Source organism: Stenella coeruleoalba (genome assembly GCF_951394435.1).
Source record: "Stenella coeruleoalba genome assembly, chromosome: 13".
Taxonomy (NCBI): Eukaryota; Metazoa; Chordata; class Mammalia; order Artiodactyla; family Delphinidae; genus Stenella; species Stenella coeruleoalba.
In genome coordinates this window covers 64,869,670-64,897,584 of record NC_137159.1, presented here as the reverse complement: position 1 = coordinate 64,897,584, position 27,915 = coordinate 64,869,670, and the positions used below count along the sequence as shown (strand labels likewise).

The window sequence follows — 27,915 nt, the reverse complement described above, 5'->3', positions numbered from 1 at the left end:
AAAGCAGGGAGGAATGGGGTGGAGGGGACATAATACAGACTGAAACACTAACAAAGAAATTAAATGGAGGAATTCATTTAATATCCAGTATTAACTGACTCCGCTTACGCTTCCATAGCCTCACAGCTTTAAAAATTGAGCTGAGCAAATTAGGTAACAATTTATACTGTTACACCTAATACTATTTCAAAAACATGAGTTCATTTACACTTTCACTAGTAACAGATCCTCTGTAAACTAGAGAATCTCAAACTCGTGCCTCAGTTTTGTTTTGGTTTGTTTGTTTTAAAATTTTGAGCCAGAATCTCCTCAGCAATAAATTTCACATAAAAGTTCAGAATTCTGGTTTCTCTTGATATGTTTTAAACTTTGGCAACAGAGGCCACACGTTTCTGAAAGGCAAAAATCAGCGGGAGCTGAGTAACAGCTGTCCCATTTAATAAGGGAAGGCTACTCTCCAATTTCTCAAAATCTTTATATTCACATCATATATACATTTTTGAATTCCACACCCACACATGGAACTCATATATGTTATATGTCTGACCACTGTGTCTCGTTGTTATTTGAGTTTTTTAGCCATTGTATTAGACTGTAAACTTGCTCTTATTCCCTACTATATCCTGGCAACTTACTCGTCAGCTGGCACATTGTCTGTGCTTACTATCTATTTGTTGAACAAATGAATGATTAATATATGTCACAATGTGAACTCAATATGGGGAAATGATTAATTGTCCGCAACGATGTTTTTGCTTATTAACATAGCTATAGGATAATAATCCCCTAATTGTTACTCTACTCTTCCCATTCCCTACCTCCAACCATGCCTTCTGTTTCTCTCTTTTAAGTTTTCTGCCTTTTTCAAAATCAGCCATCTCTTCTCTTGGTTCTAGGTGCTCCACTTTATTTTCCTTATTTTTTTTTAATTGAAAAGAAGTCCTTAATAAGTGTCATTGGTCGCTACTTCAAATAATTCAGCATCTCTCCAACTGAAGGTTTGAGGAGCTCCTTAGAAAAGAAGGAGAGCTAAAATATCCAAAAAAACTATTTAGTGGTAGTCACTTTCTAAATAAATTAATGGGTTAAAGTGATAAAGTGACCAAATGTCCTGGATTAGTTAGCTCAGTACTCAGCTCCTCCTTTTTGTCCTGGTGAAACTGGCCCAGATTCCCTTCAAGATTAAGTGTTCTGCAAGTTCTTGCCATCTGAAAACTGGGAGGCTGTCACACTGTAGGTTAAATGGCTGAGAAGGTTAGGATCTTCAGTCCAGGGAGATTATAAAGCCAGTGTAATATCTAGGCACTATTTTTCTTGAGACAAATTTCAAAAGATGTTAATTTAGAAAATGTATTTGACTGGGATATAATTCCAAAAGGCAGAAGATGTGGACTGAGATTATTAAAAATTGAGATCCTAGTGGAGTCTGAATTCTGGAATGACATTGTACATGTAAGAGATAAAAACAAATAAAATTATTGAGCCCTCTTACATTGCAGGTATTATGCAGGAGGTTTTAGGTGTATTCTTTCATTTTGTAATTTAATTCTTATCCCACCCATTTTACAGATGAGTTAATTAAAGAACTTGCTCCATAACACACAACTAATAAGTGGCAGAACCAAAATACCAACCCCAGTCTTTCTGACTCTTAAGCCCATATTTTTACCAAAGAAAAAATGGCAAAGGTACAGAAAAGCAGTCAATATTAAGAACAACTGGATAGCAGGGACTTAGCAAGTGAGAGGCCAGGGGCCAGAAACTCAATACCTGGATGCTCAGGAATGAAAGACCACTCTTGTTCCAGGGGCTAATGATATATTTATTTCATGACTAATAAAATATAAAGTCTATGTAAAAATGTTTTTCTTTGGAAGCCTAGATTTTAACCTTAAAACGCTAAAGTAGTGTGTGTCATTAACTAATATGTGATGTTGGGCAAGTAACAGACTGTTAGAGCCTCAAATTCCTTATTTAAAAAAATGGAGACCATAATGCTTAACTCAAATAGTGATGATTGACTACAACAGTAAAAGTTAACCTGCTTAGCCTGGAGTATGGGTTCAATAAATGTTAGCTAGTAGTAGTAGTAGTCATCATCATCATCATTGTTGCTGTTGTCTCCTTAAACTTCGTTAATTTACCTCATGAATGAAACTAGGAATGTTTTTATGACTCACCAAAGTGACTGGGAAATGCTTTTTTAGATGAGCAATCCATCTTAAGCTCTAATCTGAAATTGAGGTAAAAGGAAATTCTGCACATAATCACTGTGGTAGATTACTTGCAAAGACGGCCACAATGATTTCTTCCATCCCTACATATACACCTCTTTGCAATGTGACTTTGCTACTCCTCCATAAGGATGTAGAATTTATTTTCCCATCTCTTATGTTGGAGCTGGCCATGTGACTTCCTTTGACAAAAGAATGCAGCAGAAATTACATTGTACAACTTTGAAGTTTAGGCTTCAAGAGCCCTTGCATCTTCGACTCATTCTCTCTTGAAAGCCAGATGCTATATAAAGAAGTCTGGAATACCCTGCTGGAGATACATGCCCCAGCCAATAGCCACCACCAGCAACTGGACATGTGAATGAAGATAACTAGGCCACTCAGCCCTGGTCAAGCCTGCAGCAGATTACTGCATTCACATAAATGAACCCAGACAAGGCCAGCAGAAGGACCACCCAGCCAAACTCAACCCAAATTGCTGACTCACAGAACTGTGAGTAAATAAATGGCTGTTATCTTAAGTCAGTAAGTTTTTGAGTGGTTTATTACACAGCAACAGAAATCTACAACAATTACCATGTTTGAATCATTTTTCAAATTATTAATATTTATTAAATGAGTACCATAAGCAAGGCATCAGGCTAGGTACAGAAAGTGAGTCAAAATATGTAAAGTTTGGCCACTGTCTTGAAATGAATTTATAATCTATATCAGGAGGTGATAAAGTATTTAAATAACAATAACACAAGACAATATATTAGAAGAGCCATAGAGTAACCCAACTATATTGTTGTAAGAATTAAAAAATAGGGTCATTTCTGCTGGAGGTGATAAGGGAAGGATTTATCATGAAGATAATATTAGAGTTAAGTCTTGAAGGATTTTGACAGTGGAGTAGGAGGAAAAGAAATTCTAAGGGAAAGAAAAATGACCTGAGGATAACTGTGGTCTTGGTAAAGAGCAAAGAGTGCTCAGAAACTTGCCAATACTTTTTGTTGGATTATAGTATATATGTAGATGTGGGAGAACAATTCTTCAACAAATATCAAGTCACAACTTCATTCCAGGCACTGCCTACTACTACGTTATTATGTATTGATGATAGATGTGGAAGCTGAACTACAGATGTGAAGGCCAAGTCACTAGTCCAAGTTCACAGCAAGTGGGGGAGCAGGGGTTTGAATGCAACCAGTCAGACTCTAGAGCCACTCTACTACTGGGCAGTGTCTTGGCTAAGTTAAAAAGTTAGTTACTTAAGGAAAAACAACAAAAAAAAGGCTGACACCAAACTAAATACCCATTTAACAGTTGCAGTGAAAACAAATCAACAAGGAAGAAATTCAAACACTTAATATTGAGCAGAAAAATCAAATTAAGAAGAATAAATGCAGGGACTTCTCTGGTGGCGCGGTGGTTAAGAATCTGCCTTGCAATGCAGGGGACACGGGTTCGAGCCCTGGTCCGGGAAGATCCCACATGCCGTGGGGCAACTAAGCCCGTGAGCCACAACTACTGAGCCTGTGCCCTAGAGCCCACGAGCCACAACTACTGAGCCCATGTGCTGCAACTACTGAAGCCTGCGTGCCTAGAGCCTATGCTCTGCAACAAGAGAAGCCACCGCAATGAGAAGCCCGTGCGTAGCAGCGAAGACCCAACACAGCCAAAATAAATAAATTAATTAATTAATTAAAAAAAAAAGAAGAATACATGCAGTATGATTATATTTGTGTAAGGTAAAAACCAGGCAACTATACAGCATATTTACATATGTTAATGTATAAACAAAACTAAAATGAAAAGAAAAAAATGATGAGTACAAAATTCAGGATAAATTTTCTGGAGGTCCAGTGGTTAAGACTCTGCACTGCCACTGAAAGGGTTACAGGTTCGATCCCTGGTCGGGGAACTAAGATCCCGCAGGCCGCGGGGGCGGGGCGGGGGGGGGGTGGTGGCCAAAAAAAAAAAACCCCAAAATTTAGGATAGTGGCTTCCTCTAGAGGGGGAGAAAAGAGTTTGAGATTAGGGAGGGGCTCACAGAGTGCTTCAAGGAACTGGTTACATTAGTTTTTCTTAAAATAGATGCTGTTAATTTTATTATTTTTCTTTAAATTATATATATGTTATACAGTTGTTCCTTAGTTTCCTGGGGGTGCGGGGTAGGTTCCAGGAACCACCCCCCCAATACCAAAAGCCAGGATGCTCAAGCCTGTTACATAAAATGATATAGTTTTTGCATATAACCTACTCACATCCTACCATACACTTGAAATCATCTCTAGATTACTTACAACACCTAATACAATGTAAATGCTATGTAAATAGTTGCAGGCCATGTGGCAAATTCAAGTTTTGCTTTTTGGAACTTTCTGGAATTTTTTTCCAAATATTTTCCATCTGCTGTTGGTTGAATTCGGATGCAGAACAACGGATACGGAGGGCCCATTGTATACATCTTGTTTACATGATATATGTATAAATCTAATAGATTTCACACAACAAAAAGTACCACAGGGTTCAAAAGAGGGTAGTTAGGAATTGAAATGAATCAGATGTGAAAGAGAGAAAGCATTTCAGAATGAGGAACTGGCCGAGGCACAGAGGCAGGAAAAGGGGTGGGGAACAGTAAGAGGGAAACAGGGAGTAAGTCATTTTTGCAATAGCCTACACTTGTAGGGGAGTAGTGGTGGGGAAAAGCTAGATAAAGTTGTGGCCAGAATGTGGAGAGTCTTGGAAGCACTTGTAAACCTCACATTGTAAACAATGGGGTCTTTACTTCAATTAGTATTCCTTAGTTTTGGGCAACAAGAAACAAGAAACAATTACGGCTATTCCACGTAAAAAGAGAAAGAGAAGAGAGAAAAAAAAGATAGGGAGATAGATAGTAGGAGAGAGAAAGAGAGAAGGAGGGAAGGAGAAAACAGAAGCAGAAAAATAGAGAAATAGACTGAACAGTTTTGGGATAGGTTATCAAGTAAGTGACCAGTCCAGGAACCTGGTAGTTCTGAGGATCTCAATGAAATAAACTGATAGAGCAGCTCTTTAGAACACTCAATTCTTACTACCTTCTACCCCAGTGTGTTTCCATCCAAGATTCCAGTTTCTAGGAGAGTATGGTTAACCTAGTGCTTCCACCTCTGTGATCTGGGAAGCAGGGTTCTGTGCTTGCAGCTCATGAGAATACAGGAAGCGAAGTCGAGTAGAATTAAAAAAAAAAAAAAAAAAAGGCCCAGTCTGAATTGCTCAGGAAGTATGGTATTACTGAGCAAAACCTAAGGATTCCCTTATTCAAACATTAGTTCTTCAGATTAGACATGTCAACACGTACTAATTTAATTAAATCTCTGGAACTGATGATTTCATCACAATGAGCTAACAGTTTCGTTTTCGGTGACCTTAAGTTTTTGTACGCCTCTACAACTGCTGTCCTCTCATAATAATTACTAAATTGGAACCCATTACTTCTGTGATGGAACTCAGATCAACCAGCCTTTGCGGAAGACCTGGCAGAAAATGCTGAAAGAAATATAAGAAAACTATGACACCGTAAGATGGCCCTGAGAAATAGCCGAGCGACCCCAGGCTGCAGCGGTCCCTCCAGTGAGTTGATAGCCTAAGTTCCCTGCTAAAGAGCTCCCAGGGTCAGCGAAGTCGACTGAGCGACCGGTCCCTATGGCAGACGTAGGCCGAACTGCGCACTGGGAAATGTAGTTCCATGGGGAAGGGACGGAGTGGCGGGAGCCGCACACGCGCACTAAGAGCTCAGGGCAACAAAGACGGCGGCGTGTGCGCACGCGCCTGAGAAAGACTCGGGAGGGCGTGCGCGTACGCGTGCGCGCCCGGCCGCGGTTCTGAGCTACCGAGCGGCTGAGAGGACAGAGAGGGAGGGGCAGGAGCTACCGACCGCAGGAGGAGGAGAAGGGGTTGTGCTCCTGGCCGAGCAAGGAGAAAGGGGCGGGGCTGGAGAGCAGCGCGCCGGGGTGCCGAGCTCCTGGGACCGGCGGGCGCGTGGGGGTCTGTGGCCCTTGCCGTCCCAGTGGCCGCCGCCGTCGCTTGGCTGCCGTCGGTCTGCGGGAGGCGGGTTATGGCGGCGGCGGCAGTGGGAGCTGTGAATGAGTTCTCCGGGTGGACGAGGGAAGAAGAAAGGCTCCGGCGGCCCCAGCAGCCCGGTGCCTCCCAGGCCTCCGCCCCACTGCCTGGCCCCCTCCCGCCCCGCCCCAAGGCCGGCCCCTTCGCCCCAATCGCCGCATAAGCGAAACCTGTACTACTTCTCCTACCCGCTGTTCGTAGGCTTCGCGCTGCTGCGTTTGGTCGCCTTCCACCTGGGGCTCCTCTTCGTGTGGCTCTGCCAGCGCTTCTCCCGCGCCCTCATGGCCGCCAAGAGGAGCTCCGGGGCCGCGCCGGCGCCGGCCTCGGCCTCGCCCCCGGCGCCAGTGCCAGGCGGGGAGGCCGAGCGCGTCCGAGCCTTCCACAAGCAGGCCTTCGAGTATATCTCCGTTGCTTTGCGCATCGATGAGGACGAGAAAGGTAACTGGGGGCCTGGGGGGAGGGGGCGGCGGCGCCGGGAAGAAAGCGGTGGGGTCGACGAGGGAGGGCAACACCTGCGTCCCTTTCCTGCGGGAGCCGGCGGTGCTCCTCCGTAATTGATCTGCCCAGTGAGACTGCTTCCTCGGGTTAGACCCTCATCCTCCACGATTCTCGGTTAAACACCTCTCTTCTCTCAGGCACCCTAGCCGGTGACTTTGTTTCAGACACTAGCCTACACCTACACTTCTGCATGACCCAAGTCCCTATGAGACACCCAGACGTGCTGGTGACAGTGACAGTTGTCCTAGAGTGACCACACAGATCCTTTCTAGCGCTGTAAACAGTGAGTGGCTTCCTCTGAGCCAGGTTTTCCAAAAGGTTTTGATATCGAAGAAGCTGTGCCTTGTTATAGGCTTTTAGTGAAAGCAGAGTACTGTAGTGTCAGAAAAAAAGAACAAATGGTGACTCAGTTTTGAAAGGAACAGCTGCATATGATTACAGCTGAATTTGCACTATTTTTAAAAGTTTCATAACAGTCATTTTTATGAATGTAATGACTTCTAAGTATTTTTCAGTAAAGTTCTATTTTAGTATAAAACTTTTGCTCCTGGTTAATTTGATCTCATCTAAGTAAGTATTCCAAGGTAACCTCTAAATTTTTAAATTGAAATATTGAGTGAGGACTTCCCTTGTGGGGCAGTGGTTAAGAATCCGCCTGCCAATGCCGGGGACAGGGGTTTGAGCCCTGGTCCGGGAAGATCCCACATGCCGTGGAGCAACTAAGCCCATGCACCACAACTACTGAGCCTGCGCTCTAGAGCCTGCAAGCCACAACTACTGAAGCCTGCGCGCCTAGGGCTGGTGCTCCACAACAAAAGAAGCCACTGCAATGAGAAGGCTGCACTTGCAGCAATGAAGAAGACTCAATGCAGCCAAAAATAAATAAATAAATAAATATTTAAGAAATTGAGTGAATAGGATTAATTTATAATACCATTTTACAATAAAATTTAAAGATTTCTATTTCTGAATGAAAGCAAGGGTACTACATCCTTCAGATTTCTTTTAAGCTAACGTTTTTTAGTCTTTCTATAGGCTAGGCACTGTGTGCTCTTAGCTTTACATGTGTTACCTGTTTAGTCCTCAGAGTTACCCTGTGAGGTGAAGGTACTGTTAGTATCAGCATTTTACAGATGAACAAACTGAGGTTCAAAAGATTAAAGCAGGTCATTCCAAACCTATGCTAATTGCTAATGCCAATTTTTTTTATGGAGTTAGAAGGAGTCTTATAGCATTTTGAAAATCCCTCCTTTTGTCCCAACTCCAGTATGCTGAGATTTTCTTTTCCCTCTAACTACTCATTTTCATTGTCCATTAGTTTAAAAAAAAAAAAAAAGCAATCTGCAGTTCATTTGTAGTGTCTCCACTACCAACTCCAGAAACTGTTCTAGAATGTCGGTTTTGTTGAAACTTATTTCCTTTGTGAGGCCTTGGACTGAGAAGTAGGATATAAGGAAAGAGGCAGGTATTCATGGGTTTTGGAGTGTAAGGACAGAGTGGAGGTTAAGAACGTTGAAGAAAGGAGGCGTGGGGCTTCCCTGGTGGCGCCGTGGTTAAGAATCTGCCTGCCAATTCTGGGCACATGGGTTCAATCCCTGGCCTGGGAAGATCCCACAGGCTGTGGAGCAACTAAGCCCATGCGCCACAACTACTGAGCCTGCGCTCTAGAGCCCATGCTCTGCAACAAGAGAAGCCACGACAATGAGAAGCCTGCGCACCACAATGAAGAGTAGCCCCCACTTGCCTCAACTAGAGAAAGCCTACGCGCAGCAACGAAGACCTAATGCAGCCAAAAATAAAAACAAATAAATAAATAAATTTATTTTTAAAAAAAAGGAGGCACATTTAAGAAAAGAATACCGGGCTTCCCTGGTGGCGCAGTGGTTGAGAGTCCGCCTGCTGATGCAGGGGACACGGGTTCGTGCCCCAGTCTGGGAAGATCCCATATGCCGCGGAGCAGCTGGGCCTGTGAGCCATGGCCGCTGAGCCTGCGCGTCCGGAGCCTGTGCTCCGCAACGGGAGAGGCCACAACAGTGAGAGGCCCGCGTACCGCAAAAAAAAAGAGAAAAAAATACCATGTGTTTTGGGAGGGAAGTCTTTAATCGCTTCATTCTTTTCTTAATATATATTTAAAATATTTATTTATTTATTTTTGGCTGCGTTGGGTCTTTGTTGCTGCCTGTGGGCTTTTTCTAGTTGTGGCGAGTGCGGGCTGCTGTTTGTTGAGGTGCACAGGCTTCTCATTGCGGTGGCTTCTCTTGTTGCGGAGCACAGCCTCTAGGCGTGTGGGCTTCAGTAGTTTTGGCTTGCAGGCTCAGTAGTTGTGGTGCCCGGGCTTAGTTGCTCCGCGGCATGTGGGATCTTCCCGGACCAGGGCTCAAACCCCTGTCCCCGGCATTGGCAGGCGGATTCTTAACCACTGCGCCACCAGGGAACTCCATGTTGCTTCATTTTTTATCTCTAAGGAGCATCCACGATCTCCTAGGGAGGATGAAGAAGCATACCATTATCCCTTCCTAGAGAAGCACTGTTTTATTGCACTATTTTATTATAATAGAGTCCTTTGAAGTTTACTAATCTAAGTCAAAAGTTGTTTTAGAATAGAGGGAATATATTTAAGGGTAGATCAATTCCAGTAAATACAAGGAAATTTTGTTAACACTGGGTGATGGGAGTTGGGAGGTAGCATAAGAGGTCAAGGAAAACTTAGGTATTAAAAAAAAGGATCCTGGACTCTTAGATTTAAAGAGAAATCAGTTCCATGTGAGGGGTAAGTAATGGAAGTGGAATTCAGACCTTGGGTTTCATGCTGGTGACTTATCTTTGGGTATCACATATATACCTCTATCTATTATATTTAATTCCTCTTAAAATATTTACTGTAAATATTTTCAGCAATCTCTGTACCACGTATTTCACTCTCAGCTGATAATGTTTCTATTCAAAGGTTTTGCTTTATTTATACAGTTAGTTTATAAAGTGGACAGCAGAACAGGCAATGATAACTCTAGTTTGAATTCTATAACTGATGCATTATATGAGAAAATAAATTAGATCAAACCGAAACAAATTAGTTATATTAATTTGCCTTTGACAGTGAAGTAAAACTGAGTTTACGTTGTCGTGGTTCTCTTCTATCTCAAATTTTTCCTTTAGCATATTGAAAATTTTTTTACTTTACCTTTAATTCAGTGGTTGCTGGAGTTCACATTTGAAGTCTATTTGCCTCTCAGCCATCCTTGACAATACAGAACTTAATTTCAGAAGAATTTTATTCTCCCTCTTTCCTACTGCATCAAAATACATACGAACAAATTGAAATGAATTGGATAGTGTTCAAAGGTTTCCTAACTCTGTAGTTAGCCCCAAACCATTAAGGGGCTAGTAATGTCATGCAGTCCCTTTCTGTTAAAAACTTGACCTAGCTTCTAAATATACTGAAAGCCACTTTATTTCATCAGGTGAAGTGGGCTATTTCAGACTGTAGTGATATTAGTTAATTGACACATTTGGTGCCTTCAAATAATAAAGGCCAAATTAAATCTTATTTTAACAAGGTAATAAATGTGGTTTATAAGGTGGCTGTTTATTTTGAATTTTATTCTTTTTTATGGCATACTCAACTTTGACACTGAATTTTCATAAAGGCCTAAATTTATCTGAAACCAAGCAATTTTTTAAAAAAATAAATTTATTTTTTCTCTGCGTGTGGGCTTTCTCTAGTTGCGGCAAGCGGGGGCTACTCTTTGTTGCGGTGTGCGGGCTTCTCATTGCGGTGCCTTCTCTTGTTGCAGAGCACGGGCTCCAGGTGTGCGGTTTTCAGTAGTTGTGGCACATGGGCTCAGTAATTGTGCCTTGCGGGCTCTAGAGTGCAGGCTCAGTAGTTGTGGCGCACGGGCTTAGTTGCTCCACGCCATGTGGGATCTTCCCGGACCAGGGCTCGAACCCATGTCGCCTGTATTGGCAGGCGGATTCTTAACCACTGCGCCACCAGGGAAGCCCCTGTTTGTTTTATATGAAGCAGGTTCTCTGTCTTTTAATTCCAAGGGCCCCTTGGAATACTTGGGGGAGGAGAGAAGGTTGTAATAGTGGTTCTTTGGATTAACCAGAACATGACCTAACATGCTTTGGGTGGCTCCTGCTGATAGACAAGCCTGGGGTCTCCTGAGTAATACAGTGGTGCAGGTTCTTCAGGTGTGGCTCAGTTACCTCAAGTGTGTAGGACTTGACAGACAGTAAGGGCCCAATGTATTGTATGAAAGAGAGAGAGCCAGTTTCTCAGGATAAGATAGGGCTGCAGCATCTGGCATCAAAGATAGAAGTTATCTAAATAAAATCCTTCTTTATTTATTCCTAGTCAGTTTATATTTAAAATGGAAGGTTTTTAAAAAAATTAATTACCATGTACTATAATTTCATATAATCCAATGTAGTACTTTATTTAAAACACACAAAATACTTGCTTATCCACATCTATTTTCAGAAGGTGGAGCTAGAGATTAGAAATCAGAAGTATCAGATTTGGTATACTTTCTTTTATTCCTAAAAACTATTAGATACCATTTTGAAAGGATTGATTTCAGACAATTTTCTTGTGCCTAATTTCTGCTTTAAATGATTAGAACAAGGAAAGAATTATTCTGATGGATGGACATTCTGATAATATCATACTTTTCCCAGAGAATAACATTATTTTTTATTAAATAAACAATAAACACTTTATATTTCTCTTCAAGAATATTTAGTGGCATTTGCACTAAAGAGACAAAAAGGCAGCCACTTTTACGAACTTCATTCCTTGTTCTGTTTTTAGCTGATTTTTATTGCAGTTTATATTCTTCCTAGTACAGAATACAGTTGAACTGTATAAAACTCACCTGGTAACTAGATTCCTAAGATTATTGTTAGTCATCCTGATGACAATTAAGGGGTAGTCAGTAAACGGATATTAAATTATTGAAGAAGGATCTTCCCTAACCCTTCCTGCCTCTTTTTCACTATCTTATTCTCTGTGCTCTACCCAATAGTAGTTGGATTTTTCAATTATGGCAAAGTGTAGATTCTCTACTTTTCTACTCGTTTTCCACTCTCTTGACCTGTATAAGATCAGTGAAGGTATTAATCAGTGACCTAGGCTTTTTTTCTCTTGCTTTGTGAATTATTAACAAATGCTCATGCTAGACATCCTATAGAATAAAACATCTTTGAGCACACTCACATCTCAGTGGTTCATTCTGGTAGTGAGGAAAGAAAAATGTCAAAATCCACAATTTTCTTGGAACTAGTAAGTGTTTTACAGCTATATAGGTATAGCATAGACGTTATACTTATTCACATATCTTTCTGTTCTTTTGCAGATATTTTATGTTGCAGTAGAGAGGGAGAGAATTAGTTTGTTGTTCTTAAGTGGATTTTGTCAGTTCCTTTCAGTGAGGTTTCACTAGAACACCCATCCATGGCTGAACAAGTGGGATTTATTACTTATTGTAACCAAGAGAACACACACCATGGGGAACCATGGTGTATCTCAGGAAAAGGCTAAAAAGAACTTACAGAATTTGGGCTTGTATTAGGTGATTTTAAGGAGGATTGAAGGAAGCAGGGTTTTGCTCTGGATTGGATGTTTTCAGGAATTGGGGATAATTCTGTGATTAAGTATCTTAAATCTAACCCACAAAGAGAGAAGACTAGAGTGAGGATGAAGCTGCAATTGGTTAAGAAGTAGTCATTAGCCCGAAGAGGGGGATGTTTGGTGTTTCATGGCTTGGCCAATGTTCACATTTTGTCTGTGTTTAGACATGATTGTAGAGTGGTCTCATTTTTGTCTTCATCCATCATGATCACAGAGTGACCTTGTCTGATGTTGTTGTTCTGTGGAATTGTTTATACTCAGTAGAACACCAAGGCTTAGTTGTAATGTCAGGTCATTTCCTTGTCACACCAAGGCTTAGTTGACGGTACCAGCTCCTCGATGTCAGGGGCTGCTTTTCTTTATCTCAGGTTTGAGAGTCTAATTTTATCCTTTTTAAATTGCAGTGCCTCTTATCCAAATTGACATTTGAATTCTGGCTCCACAGGATCTTGGACAAGTTACTTATTATTAGACTGAGATAATGTTTGTAAAATACTTAGTGTCTGCACATAGTAGGTCCTCAGAAAATGGGAACTATTGTTATTTATTTATTTTAAAAACTTGTAAAAAATTTTATTTATTTAATTTACTTATTTTTGGCTGTGCTGTGTCTTCGTTGCTGTGCACGGGCTTTCTCTAGTTGTGGCGAGTGGGGGCTACTCTTCGTTGGGGGCTACTCTTCGTTGCGGTGCATGGGCTTCTCATTGCGGTGGCTTCTTGTTGTGGAGCACGGACTCTAGACGCATGGGCTTCAGTAGTTGTGGCACGAGAGCTGAGTGGTTGTGGCTCACAGGCTGTAGAGCACAGGCTCAGTAGTTGTGGTGCACGGGCTTAGTTGCTCCGCAGCATGTGGGATCTTCCTGGACCAGGGCTCGAACCCATGTCCCCTGCATTGGCAGGCGGATGCTTTTTTTTTTTAAGATGTTGGGGGTAGGAGTTTATTAATTAATTAATTAATTTTTGCTGTGTTGGGTCTTCGTTTCTGTGCCAGGGCTTTTTCTAGTTGTGGCAAGCGGGGACCACTCTTCTTCGCAGTGCGTGGGCCTCTCACTATCGTGGGCTCTCTTGTTGCAGAGCACAGGCTCCAGACGCGCAGGCTCAGTAGTTGTGGCTCACGGGCCCAGTTGCTCTGTGGCACGTGGGATCCTCCCAGACCAGGGCTCGAACCCGTGTGCCCTGCATTAGCAGGCAGATTCTCAACCACTGCATCACCAGGGAAGCCCTGGCAGGCGGATTCTTAACCACTGTGCCACCAGGGAAGTCCCAAACTATTGTTATTAATTTTACAGTTCTTTTAAGGTTAACAGCCTCTAGAGGTTATGTTAGAACATTGTTAAACCTTGATACCTAGTTTGTACTACTCTTTTTATGAAACAGCAACAGTGAGATTTGAGGAAGAATGAGATTTGAGGAAGAAGGCGTATTATCTGAAGAGTGATATAAAAATATTTTTGCTAATTGTGACCCTTTGTTCAGAAAAAACAGATGGAAGTCTCCCCTTAGCATTGCTTAGTATCCTAGCTTTTTATTACAAAAGAGATGAAATGATTTTTTATTCTCATGTATGTACTCGTGTATGAATGCAAGCTCTTTTTTTTTTTTTTTTTTTTTTTTTTGCGGTACACGGGCCTCTCACTGTTGTGGCCTCTCCCGTTGCGGAGCACAGACTCCGGACGCGCAGGCTCAGTGGCCATGGCTCACTGGCCCAGCTGCTCCCGCGGCATGTGGGATCCTCCCGGACCAGGGCACAAACCCGTGTCCCCTGCATCGGCAGGCGGACTCTCAACCACTGTGCCACCAGGGAAGCCCTGAATGCAAGCTCTTGATAGAGAATTGGAAAATACCAAAAATGCACAGAAGAAAATTAAAATTACCTACCATCCATAGTAAATTAAACAAGACTTAAAGAAGACAAATTGATTGAAATTCTTAAGGTTTAAAGAAAATGTCCAAAACTGTAATGATTCCTTTACATGGGATTCAAAACCTTTCCAATTAAATGGGAAAAAATAAATCTTAACTTCAGAAATAAACCTTGATGGTTGAACATGAAAGCAAATATGGCCTTTTTTTGCTGAATTAAAACAGAGTAGAAAGATCCTTTCTGTGATAGTGAACTATGAGAGAATTAATCGGGGCTGTTAGTCTGATGCTTCATGGTCTCTGTGGTTTATTGTGGATTAGCACACATTAAAATGTACTGTAAGATTTTTAAAGATACCCGTTATTCCGCTAATGTGACACTTGCAAGTTGCTAGCAAAAAATTGTGTAGGAAAATGGATGTACTTACTCCCTGGAATTGTTTGTAGAATGATGCTTAAGAAGGACTAAATAGATAAGTTAAAAGCAGTGGGCTTTATGAGCTAAAATACAACAGTGCATACAGTTCCGGAGTAGAAGGATTTATATTTATTAACAAATTTACTAAGTATGATAAAGGTAATTTTTTACATATCTCTTTATTAAAGTATTATCCCATGCGCTATTTCATTTGATCTTTGCTACAACTCATGAGGTAAAAGAAATGTCATCTTGTTTTTAGGTAAGGAGACTAAAACTCAGAGAAATTGCCAGACTTTGTCAAAGTCATACAGCTATTAAATGATGGAGAAAGACTTAAATCTCTGTCTTCTAACTCACATACTTGCAAACTGACATCCTACCTCGCTACCCAAACTACTCACGTTTTGACCCTTCTTGTGGCAATCTGGGTACCACTAACATGTGAGTGAAAAGATTCAGTTGATGATTCACAAATTAGTCTGCTATTCTTTTTTTTTTTAAACAGAATGTAGATTTACTTTTTAAAAAATTAATTAATTAATTTGGCTGTGTTGGGTCTTAGCTGCAGCACACGGGGTCTTCATTGTGAGATCTTTTGTTTCACGCATGGGCTCTTTGTTGTGGCGTGCAGGCTTCTCTGGTTGTGGTGCGTGGGCTCAGTAGTTGCGCGTGTGGGCTTAGTTGCCATGCGGCATGTGGGATTTTAGTTCCCTGACCAGCGATTGAACCTGTGTCCCCTGCACTGGAAGGCGGATTCTTAACCACTGGACCACCAGGGAAGTCCCTCCACTATTATTATCTTCATTTAAAGATGGATAACATCAGTATTTTTGTTGCTTGTACAGTAACACAACTCTAAAATAATGCACAAATATAGAAAGTGAAAATCTTCTGTAATCTTATCCTTAGGGAGATGATTACTGATAAGTTTCCTGATTTTGTCTAGTTACATAAACGTAAATATTCATTAGAGGCAAAGAACCATGTTACATAGAAACTGATCTGTAACCTTTTTCACTTAATGTATGGGGACTCACTTTCCGTTTCAATATATTTAATCTTCCTCCTCTATTTTTTTCAGTTTTTAAATACACTTTTATTAAAGCATACATAAAGTGCACAGTTAGTGTGTTGCTTAATGAATTATTAAACTGAGCACAGCAGTTTGAAACCCCACCAGGTCAAGAAATAGAATATTACTCCAGAAGCCTGCCTTTCTCATCCTCCCTTCTGCTCACTACCTTTCCCCACCCTTCACAAAGGTATCTTCAATTCCTAACTTCTTACACCATAAATCACCTTTGCCTGATCTTGAGCTTTATCAGTGAAATCATACAGTGTGTGTTCTTTTTATGTATGGCTCCTTTTGCTCAACATTATGCTTGTCAGATTAATCCTTGAGGTTACTTGTGGCAGTAATTGTTCATTTTCATTGCTGTATACCAGGGAGCAGCAAACTGCCTATAATGGGTCATTTAGTAATTTTTTTTTATTGTAGTAAAAGATAGATAACAAAATTTGCCATTTTAGTCAATTAAAGTCTGCAAATCATTGGCATTAAATACATTCACAGTACTGTGTAACCATCACCACTATCCATTTCTAGAGCTTTTCATCATCCCAAACAGCAACTCTGCATCCATTAAACAATAACTCCCCATTTCCTCTTCTCCATACTCCCTTCCTCCCAGTCCCTGATTAACCTCTGTTCTGCTTTCTGTCTCTATGAATTTGCATATTCTGGGTACCTCATATAAGTGGAATCATACAATGTCTGTCCTTTTGTGTCTGACATTTCACTTAGCATTTCAATGTTTATCAGCCTTGTAGCATATAACAGAGTTCATCCCTTTTTGAGGCTGAATAATATTCCATTGTATGTATATACCACATTTTGTTTATCCCTTCATCTGTTGATGGATATTTGGGTTGTTTCCATCTGTTGTTAATAATGCTACTATAAACATTGGTGTACAAGTCTCTGAGTTCCTTTTCAATACTTTTGAGTATCCACCTAGGAATAGAATTGCTGGATCATAAGGTAATTATTATGTTTAATTTTTTGAGTGACTGCCAAACTGCTTTCCACAGCAGCTTTGCATTTTTTAAGCATATTTTTAAAAATTAATTAATTATTTTCTTTAATCTTTGGCTGCGTTGGGTCTTCATTACCGCAAGTGTGCTTTCTCTACTTGCGGTGAGCGGGGGCTACTCTTCGTTGCGGTATGCGGGCTTCTCATTGAGGTGGCTTCTTTTGTTCCGGAGCACGGGCTCTAGGCACATGGGCTTCAGTAGTTGTGGCTCACAGGCTCTAGAGCGCAGGCTTAGTGTTTGTGGCTCAAGGGCTTAGTTGCTCTGCGGCATGTGGGATCTTCCCGGACCGGGGCTCAAACCCGTGTCACCTGCATTGACAGGTGGATTCTTAACCACTGCACCACCAGGGAAGTCCCCAGCTTTGCATTTTTACATTCCCAGCACCAGTGCACAAGGTTTTCTAATTTCTTCATGTTTGTTAGTTTCAAGATTTGCTTGTTTTATTTTTATTTATATTTATTTATTTTTACTTTATTTTTTCGTCTTTTGACCACACCACGCGGCATGTGGGATCCTAGTTCCCCAACCAGGGATCGAACCCGAGGCCCCTGCATTGGAAGTGTGGAGTCTTAACCACTGGACCGCCAGGGAAGTCTCTGTCTTTTTAAATAATGGCCATATGTGAAGTGGTATTGCATCATGGTTTTGATTTGCATTTCACTAATGACTTATGATATCAAGCATCTTTTCATGTGCTTATTGGCCATTTGCATATCTTCTTTGGAAAAATGTCTATTCAAGTCCTTTGCCCATTTTTGCATTCTCTTGGTTTTTTGTTGAACCATTTAATAAATATTTCTCTCTTTTTTTTGAATTTTGAATTTTATTTTATTTATTTGTTTATGCAGCAGGTTCTTACTAGTTATTTTATACACATTAGTGTATATATTTAATAATTATTTCAAGTGCTCTTTCAAAACTATTCAACACTGTCATATAGGGGGTGTGATCCAGTAAAGCTTTATATACAAAAACAGGCAGCTGACTCTATTTGGCTCTTGGGCTGTTGTTGGTCCTAGATTATATAGTTCACTTGTAGTTCACATTATTGGCTATTAATTTTAACTACCACTACAACCATTGTAAGTTTCTGCCATCCCAATCTTCTCTTGATTTGATGTAGTCTGTTGGTTGAGTTTGAATGTTGTTGGGGCCCATATAGGAAAGAGGGAAATGTGTAAGGGAAACTAAGAACTGTTCAAGTATCATGAAGGCCTTTTGTGTGCTGGACGCCATTGTAAGGTTTGATTTTTCTGCCATAATTTAGTCAAAAGGGGGAATTCCCTGATGGTCCAGTGTCAGGACTTGGCGCTCTCACTGCCAGGGCCTGGGTTCAATCCCTGGTCGGGGAACTAAGATCCCACAAGCTGCATGGCATGGCCAAAAGTTAAAAAAAAATTTAGTCAGAAGGATGATCACGTAGGAGCTTATGGGCTTGTAGTTTCCCCTAATTTCGGGGACTGAAGTGATTTGAGTGTGGGTGTCAGCCCTTGTACAGGCTGGCCTAGTTCATAACTCTTCAGTGATGCAGGGTCCCAACCAAAATCTTGGAATCATTGCCGCTTATTCTCCTTGGCATGCCCTGGAATTCATTTTTTGTCAGCTTAGTCCCATGAGTCTGCTGAAAGCTCTGCTTAGTTTCTTGGTCACATTTGCATTCAGAATTGACAATTGTATCAAGCAAAAAAGTGCCCCAAGTCATAGGTTCACCTCTGTTGGCTCTTCTCTTTTCCATATTTTGGTAATTTTTTAAAACAGCCATCCTAATGAGTGTGAAATGTCCCCTCCTTCCAAATTTTAGTAATTTTCATACTGTTTTGAAAATTCTCTGATCCCTTCAAACAGATGTTTTAAAAATATTTTCCTGGTTTTTCTCTTCTAATCTTACTCTTGTAATCAAAATTTTAGTTCTGGTATTATAATTCAAGTCACAACAAATGTTCTTATACATAAATGTTGGAGTATTGCACTCTTAAAACATCAGATTTATTGAGGTATAATTTACATAAAGTTTACCCTATTTAGGGATCTATAGTTCAGTGAGTTATGACAAAGAGCTGTGTAAACCATCACCACACTCAATATATTGAATGTTTTATCACCCCAAAATCTCCCTTGTGCCTCTTTGTAGTCCGTCCCTTTGCCTCCCCCTTAGCCTCTGGCAATCACTAATCTGATTCGTCCCTCTAGTTTTGTCTTCACTGAGTGTCATGTAAATGGCATTATATAGTGTGTAGCCTCTTGTGTCTGGCTTTTTTCACTTAGCATGTTTTTGAGATTCATCTATGTTCCTACATGTATCAGTATTTTGTTCTTTTTATTGCTGAGTAGTAGTCTATGTATGGTTGTATCACAATTTGTTAATATGTTCACTAAATGATGGACATCTGGGTTTCCAGTTTTTAGCTCTTATGAATAAAGCTGGTAAACATTCATGTACAGGTCTTTGATGTTTTTATTTCTTAGGGTAAATACATAGAAGAAGGGCTGGTCATGTGGTAAGTATATGTTAATGTCATGAGGAACTACCGAAGTCTTCCAAAATGGCTGTATCATTTTGTAGTCACACCTGCAAATGTGACTTGTAACTTTTTTCCATTCAAAATTAAAATCTTGGAGTTTTAATTTGTAGTTCCCTAACAGCTAATGATGTTGAACATCTTTTCTTGTGTTTATTTGCCATGTATGTCTCTTCTTTGGTAAAGTGTATGTTTTGATCTTTTGCACACTATTTTTAAATGACTTTTTAAAATATCATTGTAAGAGTTCTCTATATATTCTGCTTACAAGACGTTTATTAGACATATCGTTTTGCAAATATTCTCTCCCAGTCAATCTGTGGCCTGTCTTTACATTGTCGGATCCATCTTTTGAAGAGCAGGATCTTTTAATTTTTATGAAGTCTGGCTTATCAGTTTTTTCCTCTTTTTAAAAAATTTATTTATTTATTTATTTTTGGCTGTGTTGGGTCTTTGTTGCTGCGTGCAGGCTTTCTCTAGTTGCGGTGAGCGGGGGCTACTCTTTGATGTGGTGCATGGGCTTCTCATTGCGGTGCCTTCTCTTGTTGTGGAGCACGGGTTCTAGGCAGGTGGACGTCAGTAGTTGTGGCTCACGGGCTCATTAGTTGTGGCTCACAGGCTCTGGAGTGCAGGCTCTGTAGTTGTGGTGCACAGGCTTAGTTGCTCCGTGGCATGTGGGATCTTCCCAGACCAGGGCTCGAACCCCTGTCCCCTGCATTAGCAGGTGGATTCTTAATCACTGTGCCACCAGGGAAGTCCCACTTTTTTCCTCTTAAGGTTTGTGATTTTTATGTGCGAAGGAGTATCTGCCTAAGCCAAGATCACAAAGAATTTTGTCTATGTTTTCTTCTGTAAATTTTATATTTTTAGGTTTTACATTTAGGTCTGTGATCCATTTCAAGTTAATTTTTGTATGTCACGTGGTTTTTTTGTGTATGGGTGTCCATTATTCCAGTGTCATTTTTTGAAAAAGCTGTTCTTTCTCCATTGAATTACCTTGTCATCTTTGTCAAAGTCAAATCAATGATATATGTGGGGTCTATTTCTGGACTTCTGTTCCATTGATTTTTTTTTTTTTTTTTTTTTTGTGGTATGCGGGCCTCTCACTGCTGTGGCCCCTCCCACTGTGGAGCACAGGCCCCGGACGCGCAGGACCAGCAGCCACGGCCCACAGGCCCAGCCGCTCCGCGGCATGTGGGATCTTCCCAGACCGGGGCATGAACCCGTGTCCCCTGCATCGGCAGGAGGACTCCCAACCACTGCACCACCAGGGAAGCCCTGGTATTTTTTTTAAATTTTCTTTCTTTTTTGTTTTTGGCTACGTCGGGTCTTAGTTGTGGCATGCAGGATCTTCGTTGAGGCATGTGGGATCTTTCATTGTGGCGCTCAGACTTCTTTCTAGTTGTGGCGTGTGGGTTTTTTTCTCTCTCTAGTTGTGGCACGTGGACTCCAGGGCGCGTGGGCTCTGTAGTTTGTGGTACGCGGGCTCTCTTGTTGAGGTGCGTGAGCTCAGTAGTTGTGGTGTGCAGGCTTAGTTGCCTTGCAGCATGTGGGATCTTAGTTCCCTAACCAGGGATCAAACCCACATCTCCTGCATTGGACGGCAGATTCTTTACCACTGGACCACCAGGAAAGTCCCTCTGTTCCATCGATTTATATGTCTATCCTTTCTCTGGTGGTCTTGTGCTTTTAGGTAAGAAATATCTGTGCATTTTCTACTGTCACACTGACTTAACGAGATTCAAATAATGCAGTAAATCAACTTCCTGTTACCAACCGAATGTTAGGTAGTAGAGTAATTATTGAGCATGTGATTTTATTTGTAATCAGTCATTTCACTTGCCTCCCTGTAATGTGGTAAAACGCCTTAAAAGATTTTGTTCAGATGTTGCCAGTGAGAACTGTCATACACTGCTGTTAGGAGTATAAATTGGCACAAGCACTCTCAAAAAGCATTTTGTTGATTTCTGGAGAATATGTGATGAACTATGACTCATCAATTCTACTTCTTAAGCATATACTCAAAAGAAACTGGCACATGTACATAGGGGGACAGGTACAAGAATGTTTATTGCAACTATTTGAAATATTGAAAAACTGGAAACAACCTATATATCTTTTAATAGGAGATAGTTGAATAAATTGTAGGATGGTATAGGATACTATACAGAGTCGAAATGAATGAACTAATCTCTGTATAGCAACATAGATCTAAAAAGCAATGTAAATTTTTAAAATAAAATGATATCAATAAAGTAGGAACAATAGAAAAATATATACAAGTAAGGTAGACACTCAATTCACGATAGTGGTTTCTGGGAAGGAAAGGAGCATGAGAATGGGAAGAGGCACAAAAAAGGAACTTCTGTTGTATCTGTTAAGTTGCAGTTCATTTTTAAAATTTTTAAGTAAATACGATATTGTTATCAATATTCCCACCACACAGAATGCAAATGCTATTTTACTGTTTTCTGTAATTTACCCCTTTTTTAAAATTAAAAAACCAAAAACACATGTAAACAGATATTTTCTTCATAAAAAACTAGAAGGTAAGCATCCAAATAGTTTGAATTGACTTACAACAGATTCTTAATAATTTCTTCATGTGTCATTATCAAGTACTTATTGAGCACTTACTCTGGATCAGACACTGTGTAAAATACTAATGGCATTTTATATGGGTAATAAGTAAGAAATTACCCTGTCCAAGGGGCTAAATCTAGTTAGTGATTTATTTTGGGGGTGGAGGAAGGTAGGTAGGAGGTACACACTCAAAAGGGGACAGTATTTCTTAGTTGTTGTGTGGTGTTTATAATAAGACTTCATCTATTCTGTGTTATCAAGAGAGTCATGATATTTTATTGATTTTGAAATTTCAAATTAAAGAATGGCATGGGGATTTTTGTTTGATTAAATAGGGACATGAGTAGGGAAAAATGAAAAACAGTTCTTATGCATGATTTCCACCTTTGCTTTACTGTATCTCTATATTAGCCACTTATGAGGCTTTGCAGAGTCTAAGGACTAAGAAACTAATTTTTAAAAACAATGAAATTTGCATATAATTGTTAACACTTTAAAGAAGTATCCTACACATATTTTGATTATGCTGAATTTTTAGGTCCTTTTGAAGATTAATTTTGGATCAAGGATAAATGTTGTCATGTTTCAAAGAAAATAGAAATGTGTTACTTAATGGCCACACTTGTAATCTCATATACCAGTTCTCATGGTGCAATCATTTATGAAATAAAAGCTAACTCTGAAAGGAGCACCCGTGAACATATTACATCATATTTGACTACAGTTAGATTAAACAATGCTTTTTTCCTCATTATTATTGAAATCGTATTTATTTTTCCTAATAGTATATATTTTAAAAACCATTTATTTAAAATAAAATCTTGAATATTTATTTCTCTAATACAACATTTCAGTAGTTATAAGCATCAATACCATGAGATGATAAACAAATAAAGAATCACAGCTCTAAAATTTTGAGAAACGTTGACGTCTATATCTCCCTCTTGCAGAGCCACATATACATTAAGATGCTAAAGTCCTAAGAAGTCACAGAGTAACAGTTTTCAGACTTGTTTGATCACAACTCTTTTTTTCATGTATCTCCTAATAAGAGCATGCTTTGGAAAATGTTTAGTGTATTCTTAGGGTATACTTGTGATTTATACAAATAATTATTTCTATTTTAAAGTAGGACAAAAGGAGCAAGCTGTGGAATGGTATAAGAAAGGTATTGAAGAACTAGAAAAAGGAATAGCTGTCGTAGTTACAGGACAAGGTAAGGTTATATTTACGTTTGTTTAGTAGCATCCGAAATTGTGTTCACATGATTGTCCTGATTTCAGATCCGTTTATCTTAATAAAGGTATTTAACAGAATTTTTAATGTTCTTGTTAAAGTTAATGCTTTATTACCTATGCTAAAAATGAAGTTATAACCAGATATGTTCAAACTTGATTATTGTATTACTTGTGTCCTCCTTGGAACTGCTATTCATACGTTAACCCTATTTTTAAACCTGTTTTTGAAACCTCATCCTTTCCTCATTGTCGAGGCAGGCAAGGAGTGGTTATTTCACAGACTCCCTTTTACACTGTGGGTAATGCTTGACTGCATGTTAAAATATGAGCTGTAATGTCTGACTTTGATTCACACATGGCTTTTTAAAACCAAAAAATTATTTCTCATCTTTACTTTCCTGTCACATCAAATTAAAAATTAGTCTAAGGACTTCCCTGGTGGCACAGTGGTTAAGAATCCACCTGCCAATGCAGGGGACACAGGTTCAATCCCTGGTCCAGGAAGATCCCACATGCCATGGAGCAACTAAGCCTGTGTGCCACAACTAGTGAGCCTGCGCTCTAGAGCCCACATGCCACAACTACTGAGCCTGCGTGCCACAACTACTGAAGCCCATGCTCCGCAACAAGAGAAGCCATTGCAATGAGAAGCCAGCACACTACAACTAGAGAAAGCCTGCGTGCAGCAACGAAGACCTAACACAGCCAAAAAAAAAAATCAGAGTCTTAACATTACCTTTAAATATGTAGACAACATTTCTTGCACACATACTATGTGCCCAAGCATCATTGTATGTGCTTCATACGTATTATCTCTTTTAATTTCACCACAACCCTACACTCTAAAGCTGCTACCGTTATCCTTATTTTTCGGATGAAAAACCTTAAGTGCAAAGAAATTAAGTAACTTGCGTGAGGTCTCATAGGCAGGAATTGGTAGAGTCAGGATTTGAACCCAGGCAGTCTGACTTCAGAACCTGAATTCTTAAATACTATGCTGTGAATAGTGGTATGTGGATACCACTATTATATGAGTAAAGTACTTCAGCTTATCATAGCTAAAATAAATTCAGAAGCAAAAATTACAATGTGTGGGCTGAGAATCTTAGCCTTATGGATCAGTCCACCCAGTGGATATTTTATCTGGTTGGCTGATTCTATAACTTATATCAGCTAATTTCCAGTAACTATAATGTGTCCAATATTTACCTTTTTCTGTAATCTCTCCTTTTTATTTTGACTGTTTCTCTAGCTACTGGTCTCCTGTATAAAAGAGAGCAGAATAGAACAAGTAAATATGGAAGATTGGGTCTTGGAGACTTTTCATGAGTTTATGAGCATGACTTTATGAATTATGTACAAAATATATTCGCTGTTCTTTGCCAAATGCATAGAAGAAGAGTTAGAAGAAAATGAGTTGGTTATAAGAAAAATAGTATTTCATTGAATCAAAAATGCCTTCAACTGTACCAAGAGAAAAAACAATGTCAATTAAACGATGACACATCCTCTTCTTATCACATAGAATTTGAATTTTAACCTTATTGAATATGCTATCTTAATCTTATTTAGACATAGCTATAACAGAAGTATTAGTATCTATGACCAAATTTTTGTATGCAGAGGAAGTGACAGACTATGTTATGACTGCAGCCTGGCTGATAGCATTAGTAGGTTGGCACAGGTTTTAAAACACTTCCCAATTTCAAAGAGTTTTAAATGTAGGGGGAAAAATATATCTCAAAACCCGTAAAATTCATGAAATACCACAATAGGTCTGAAACCATCATAAGGAACTATAACTGATTTTTTTAAGATATTATTTGAAACTGATATTTTGTTAATTTCATAGTCTTTTTATAAAGACTATGACTCCCCATGAGATTAGTTGGTATGATAAAATTTATCTTGAAGCAGCATTAGTAGGTAAATGTAGATATTTTAATTCTTTTTTTCTGCTTTTTCTTTCAGGTGAACAGTGTGAAAGAGCTAGACGCCTTCAAGCTAAAATGATGACTAATTTGGTTATGGCCAAGGACCGTTTACAACTATTAGGTATCAATTAATGAATTGTATAACTGGAATGAGATGTATTTAAAATCTTAAAATTTAAGATTTAAAATCTTAAAAGTTTAATGAAACTTTAAATGCAGATGGAAATCAGTGAACTTGAAAATGTGTTCTAGGCTTTCTTTTAACTTCTGAAAATTTCTAACGTATACAAAACAGAAGAGTTTATTGAACTAATTATCCATCACTCAGCTTTGGTAATTATCAACTCATTGTCGGTCTTGATTTAAGACTGGCAAACTATAGCCTATGGACTAAACCCAGTTCACTGCCTGTTTTTGTAAGTTGGCACAAAGCTACTCTCATTCCTTTGTATATTATCTGGTTGCTTTCATGCTACAGTGAGAGAATTAAGTAGTTGATACAGAGATCATACAGCCTGCAAAGCCTTTTAATATATAGCTTTTAAAAATATTTTAATATTTACTACTGGCTCTTTACAGAAAAAGTTTGCCAACCACAGTTTATATCCCTGCTTACTTTCCCCAACTTCATATTACTATTTTGAAACAATTTCTCGATATCTTTTTGTTTCATTTATAAGTATTTCATATCTCTAAAAGATAAAGATGCTTTAAAAATAAAATTGCCAAAGTAAGGAGATTGTCGCTTCTAACGTTTCCCTTCTAACGTTTCCCTTCTTTCCGTCCCTCCCTTATTTCCTGTGTATCACTTATTTTTTACTTTGATTTGTAACTAGAACAAACCTTCAAAAAGAAAACTCATTTCATTATAAAACGAAGGTAATGATTCTTCCCTCTGGGGAAGCTGTGAGTATTAAATGGGATGATGGACATGACTGCCAAAAAAAAAAAATTGCCAAAATACCATTATCACACCTAAAAAATAACCAATAATTCTTTTAATACTAACATAAACATAAAAGTAATGGCCAAAAAAATGGTCAGTGTCCAAATTTATATATAATATATAAATAATGTGCAGTCAGTATCTCAAAATTTAATAACTCCTACTATTTTTTTAATAATTTAATTGTTTGAATCAGGATTTCAAGAAGATCCATACTATACATCTTTTAATATACAAGTCTGTTTTTTCTTTTTCTTGCAATTTATTTGCTGATGAACCAGATGTTTTCCACGTAGTGTTTCCTGCAGTCTGACTTTCGCTCCATGCATCTCTGTGTTATCTTTTAGTATGTTCTTCTGTCCTCCCTATAAATTGATAGTTGGATATAGAGCCTTAATTGGATTGAAAGTAGATTTTTATTTTTTAATGATAAGACTACTTGATAGGTGGTTTTGTGTTTATCCATCAGTATTTCTTGTGATGTTAGCAGCAGTTGATGACTTACGCCTAGTGACATTATAATTGTCATTCTTTCTGCATTCATCAGCTGTAAAAGGTCTATAAAGAGAAACTTCTCATCTTCTGTTTGATGGTATAGGTTTTAAAAATATATTCTTAAGGTAAATCTACTCCTCAAACAAGGTGGAACTAAAACCCACCCTTCTTGGGTGGTTCTGCCATAGCTTGATGTGATAGAAATAGTAGCAACTTGGTAAACAGGCAGACTTTATTTGTTGCTCTGTGCTTTTGATAAGTTATTTGGCATTTCTGAGTCTTCTTTATTTCATTTATAATATGAGGCTAATAGATAATTATTATCTCACTGTATTTGTGACTATGAATTGTTGAAGGAACCTAACCCATAGTAAGTACTCGAAAATGCTGGTTTTTGTTCATCTCCTTACCTGTGTGTAATCACCACCCCTGCTTTTGTGTACATATATACACATATGGTTCTTATTAATTCCCTTATTCATTCATTCCTATATGGTCCATGGTGTTTATAAACTTTGCCCCACATTTTTGAAAGAGAAACCCTTACTGTTTTCAGATAGCTAACAAGGCAGTGTTCTCCTGGCTTCTGTGGCTGACAGTTTGCTTTCTTACTTCCTAAGTGATGGTTATTACTGTGTCAAATAAAATTACATGTTACATCAAGGGTTGTTGTAGTAAAATAATTATCTAATTGTTCTAGTTGGTCCTTTCTATGTGTTTTAGCTATAACACCTTTTCAGTATATGTACAAAGTATCAATGTATGTGATGCAGATTAAGTTTGATTATGGAACATTTTGTAACATGTTTCAAATTGAATAATAGTTGGTTTTTATCTTTTATCAGTATTTGAAATTGTGATATGGTAAAACATTAGAAGCAACTCATCAATTCATAGTCTTGTCTTTAAATGCAACTTAGTAATTTCTTATTTGCGTTGTTAGAGGAGAGGACAAAAAGATATATAACATAACATGAAGCTAGGCTTTAATAGAATTAATATTTGGTTGTTGTTGTTGTCTGTTATCCCCAAAAGTGCTATATGTCCATTCAGGAAAGATGTTACTTTAAAAAAGAGACGGTGGAATAAAAGACATCATCAACATTTTCCTGTCTTCTGAGAACGCAGAATATCTGGGAGTTATATACCAAAGACAGTAAAAAAGAAGTGTGCACAAGTGCATAGTAGAGCATATTTGTGTATTATGTGCTGGTTAAAAAAATGGAGCTTTTCAGAGGTGGGATGCCTGATAGGTATCTAAGTAGTATGGAGAATGATAACTGGGAGTTCCCCATACAGACTGGTTTGAGAGGATGTAGCATCTCTGATAAAGATGGGAAGAGTTCATATGTATTACATATCTTCAATTTAG

The 27,915-nt window shown here is 39.1% G+C and overlaps 1 protein-coding gene across 2 annotated transcripts in view; it reads left to right on the top strand.

The window, feature by feature from the left end:
• The first annotated feature begins 6,081 nt into the window (after nt 1–6,081).
• The window catches only part of SPAST (spastin), a 62,532-nt gene continuing 40,698 nt past the window's right edge, over nt 6,082–27,915 (top strand). Inside the window, exons 1-3 of one of the 2 annotated variants that reach the window (XM_079940253.1) lie at nt 6,082–6,758; nt 23,063–23,146; nt 25,140–25,223. In XM_079940253.1, coding sequence (XP_079796379.1) covers nt 6,344–6,758; nt 23,063–23,146; nt 25,140–25,223 — 583 coding nt within the window. In that variant the 5' untranslated portion in view covers nt 6,082–6,343. Of the gene's footprint in view, nt 6,759–23,059; nt 23,147–25,139; nt 25,224–27,915 lie in introns of both variants that reach the window. The other variant, XM_079940252.1, reaches the window with a different exon arrangement.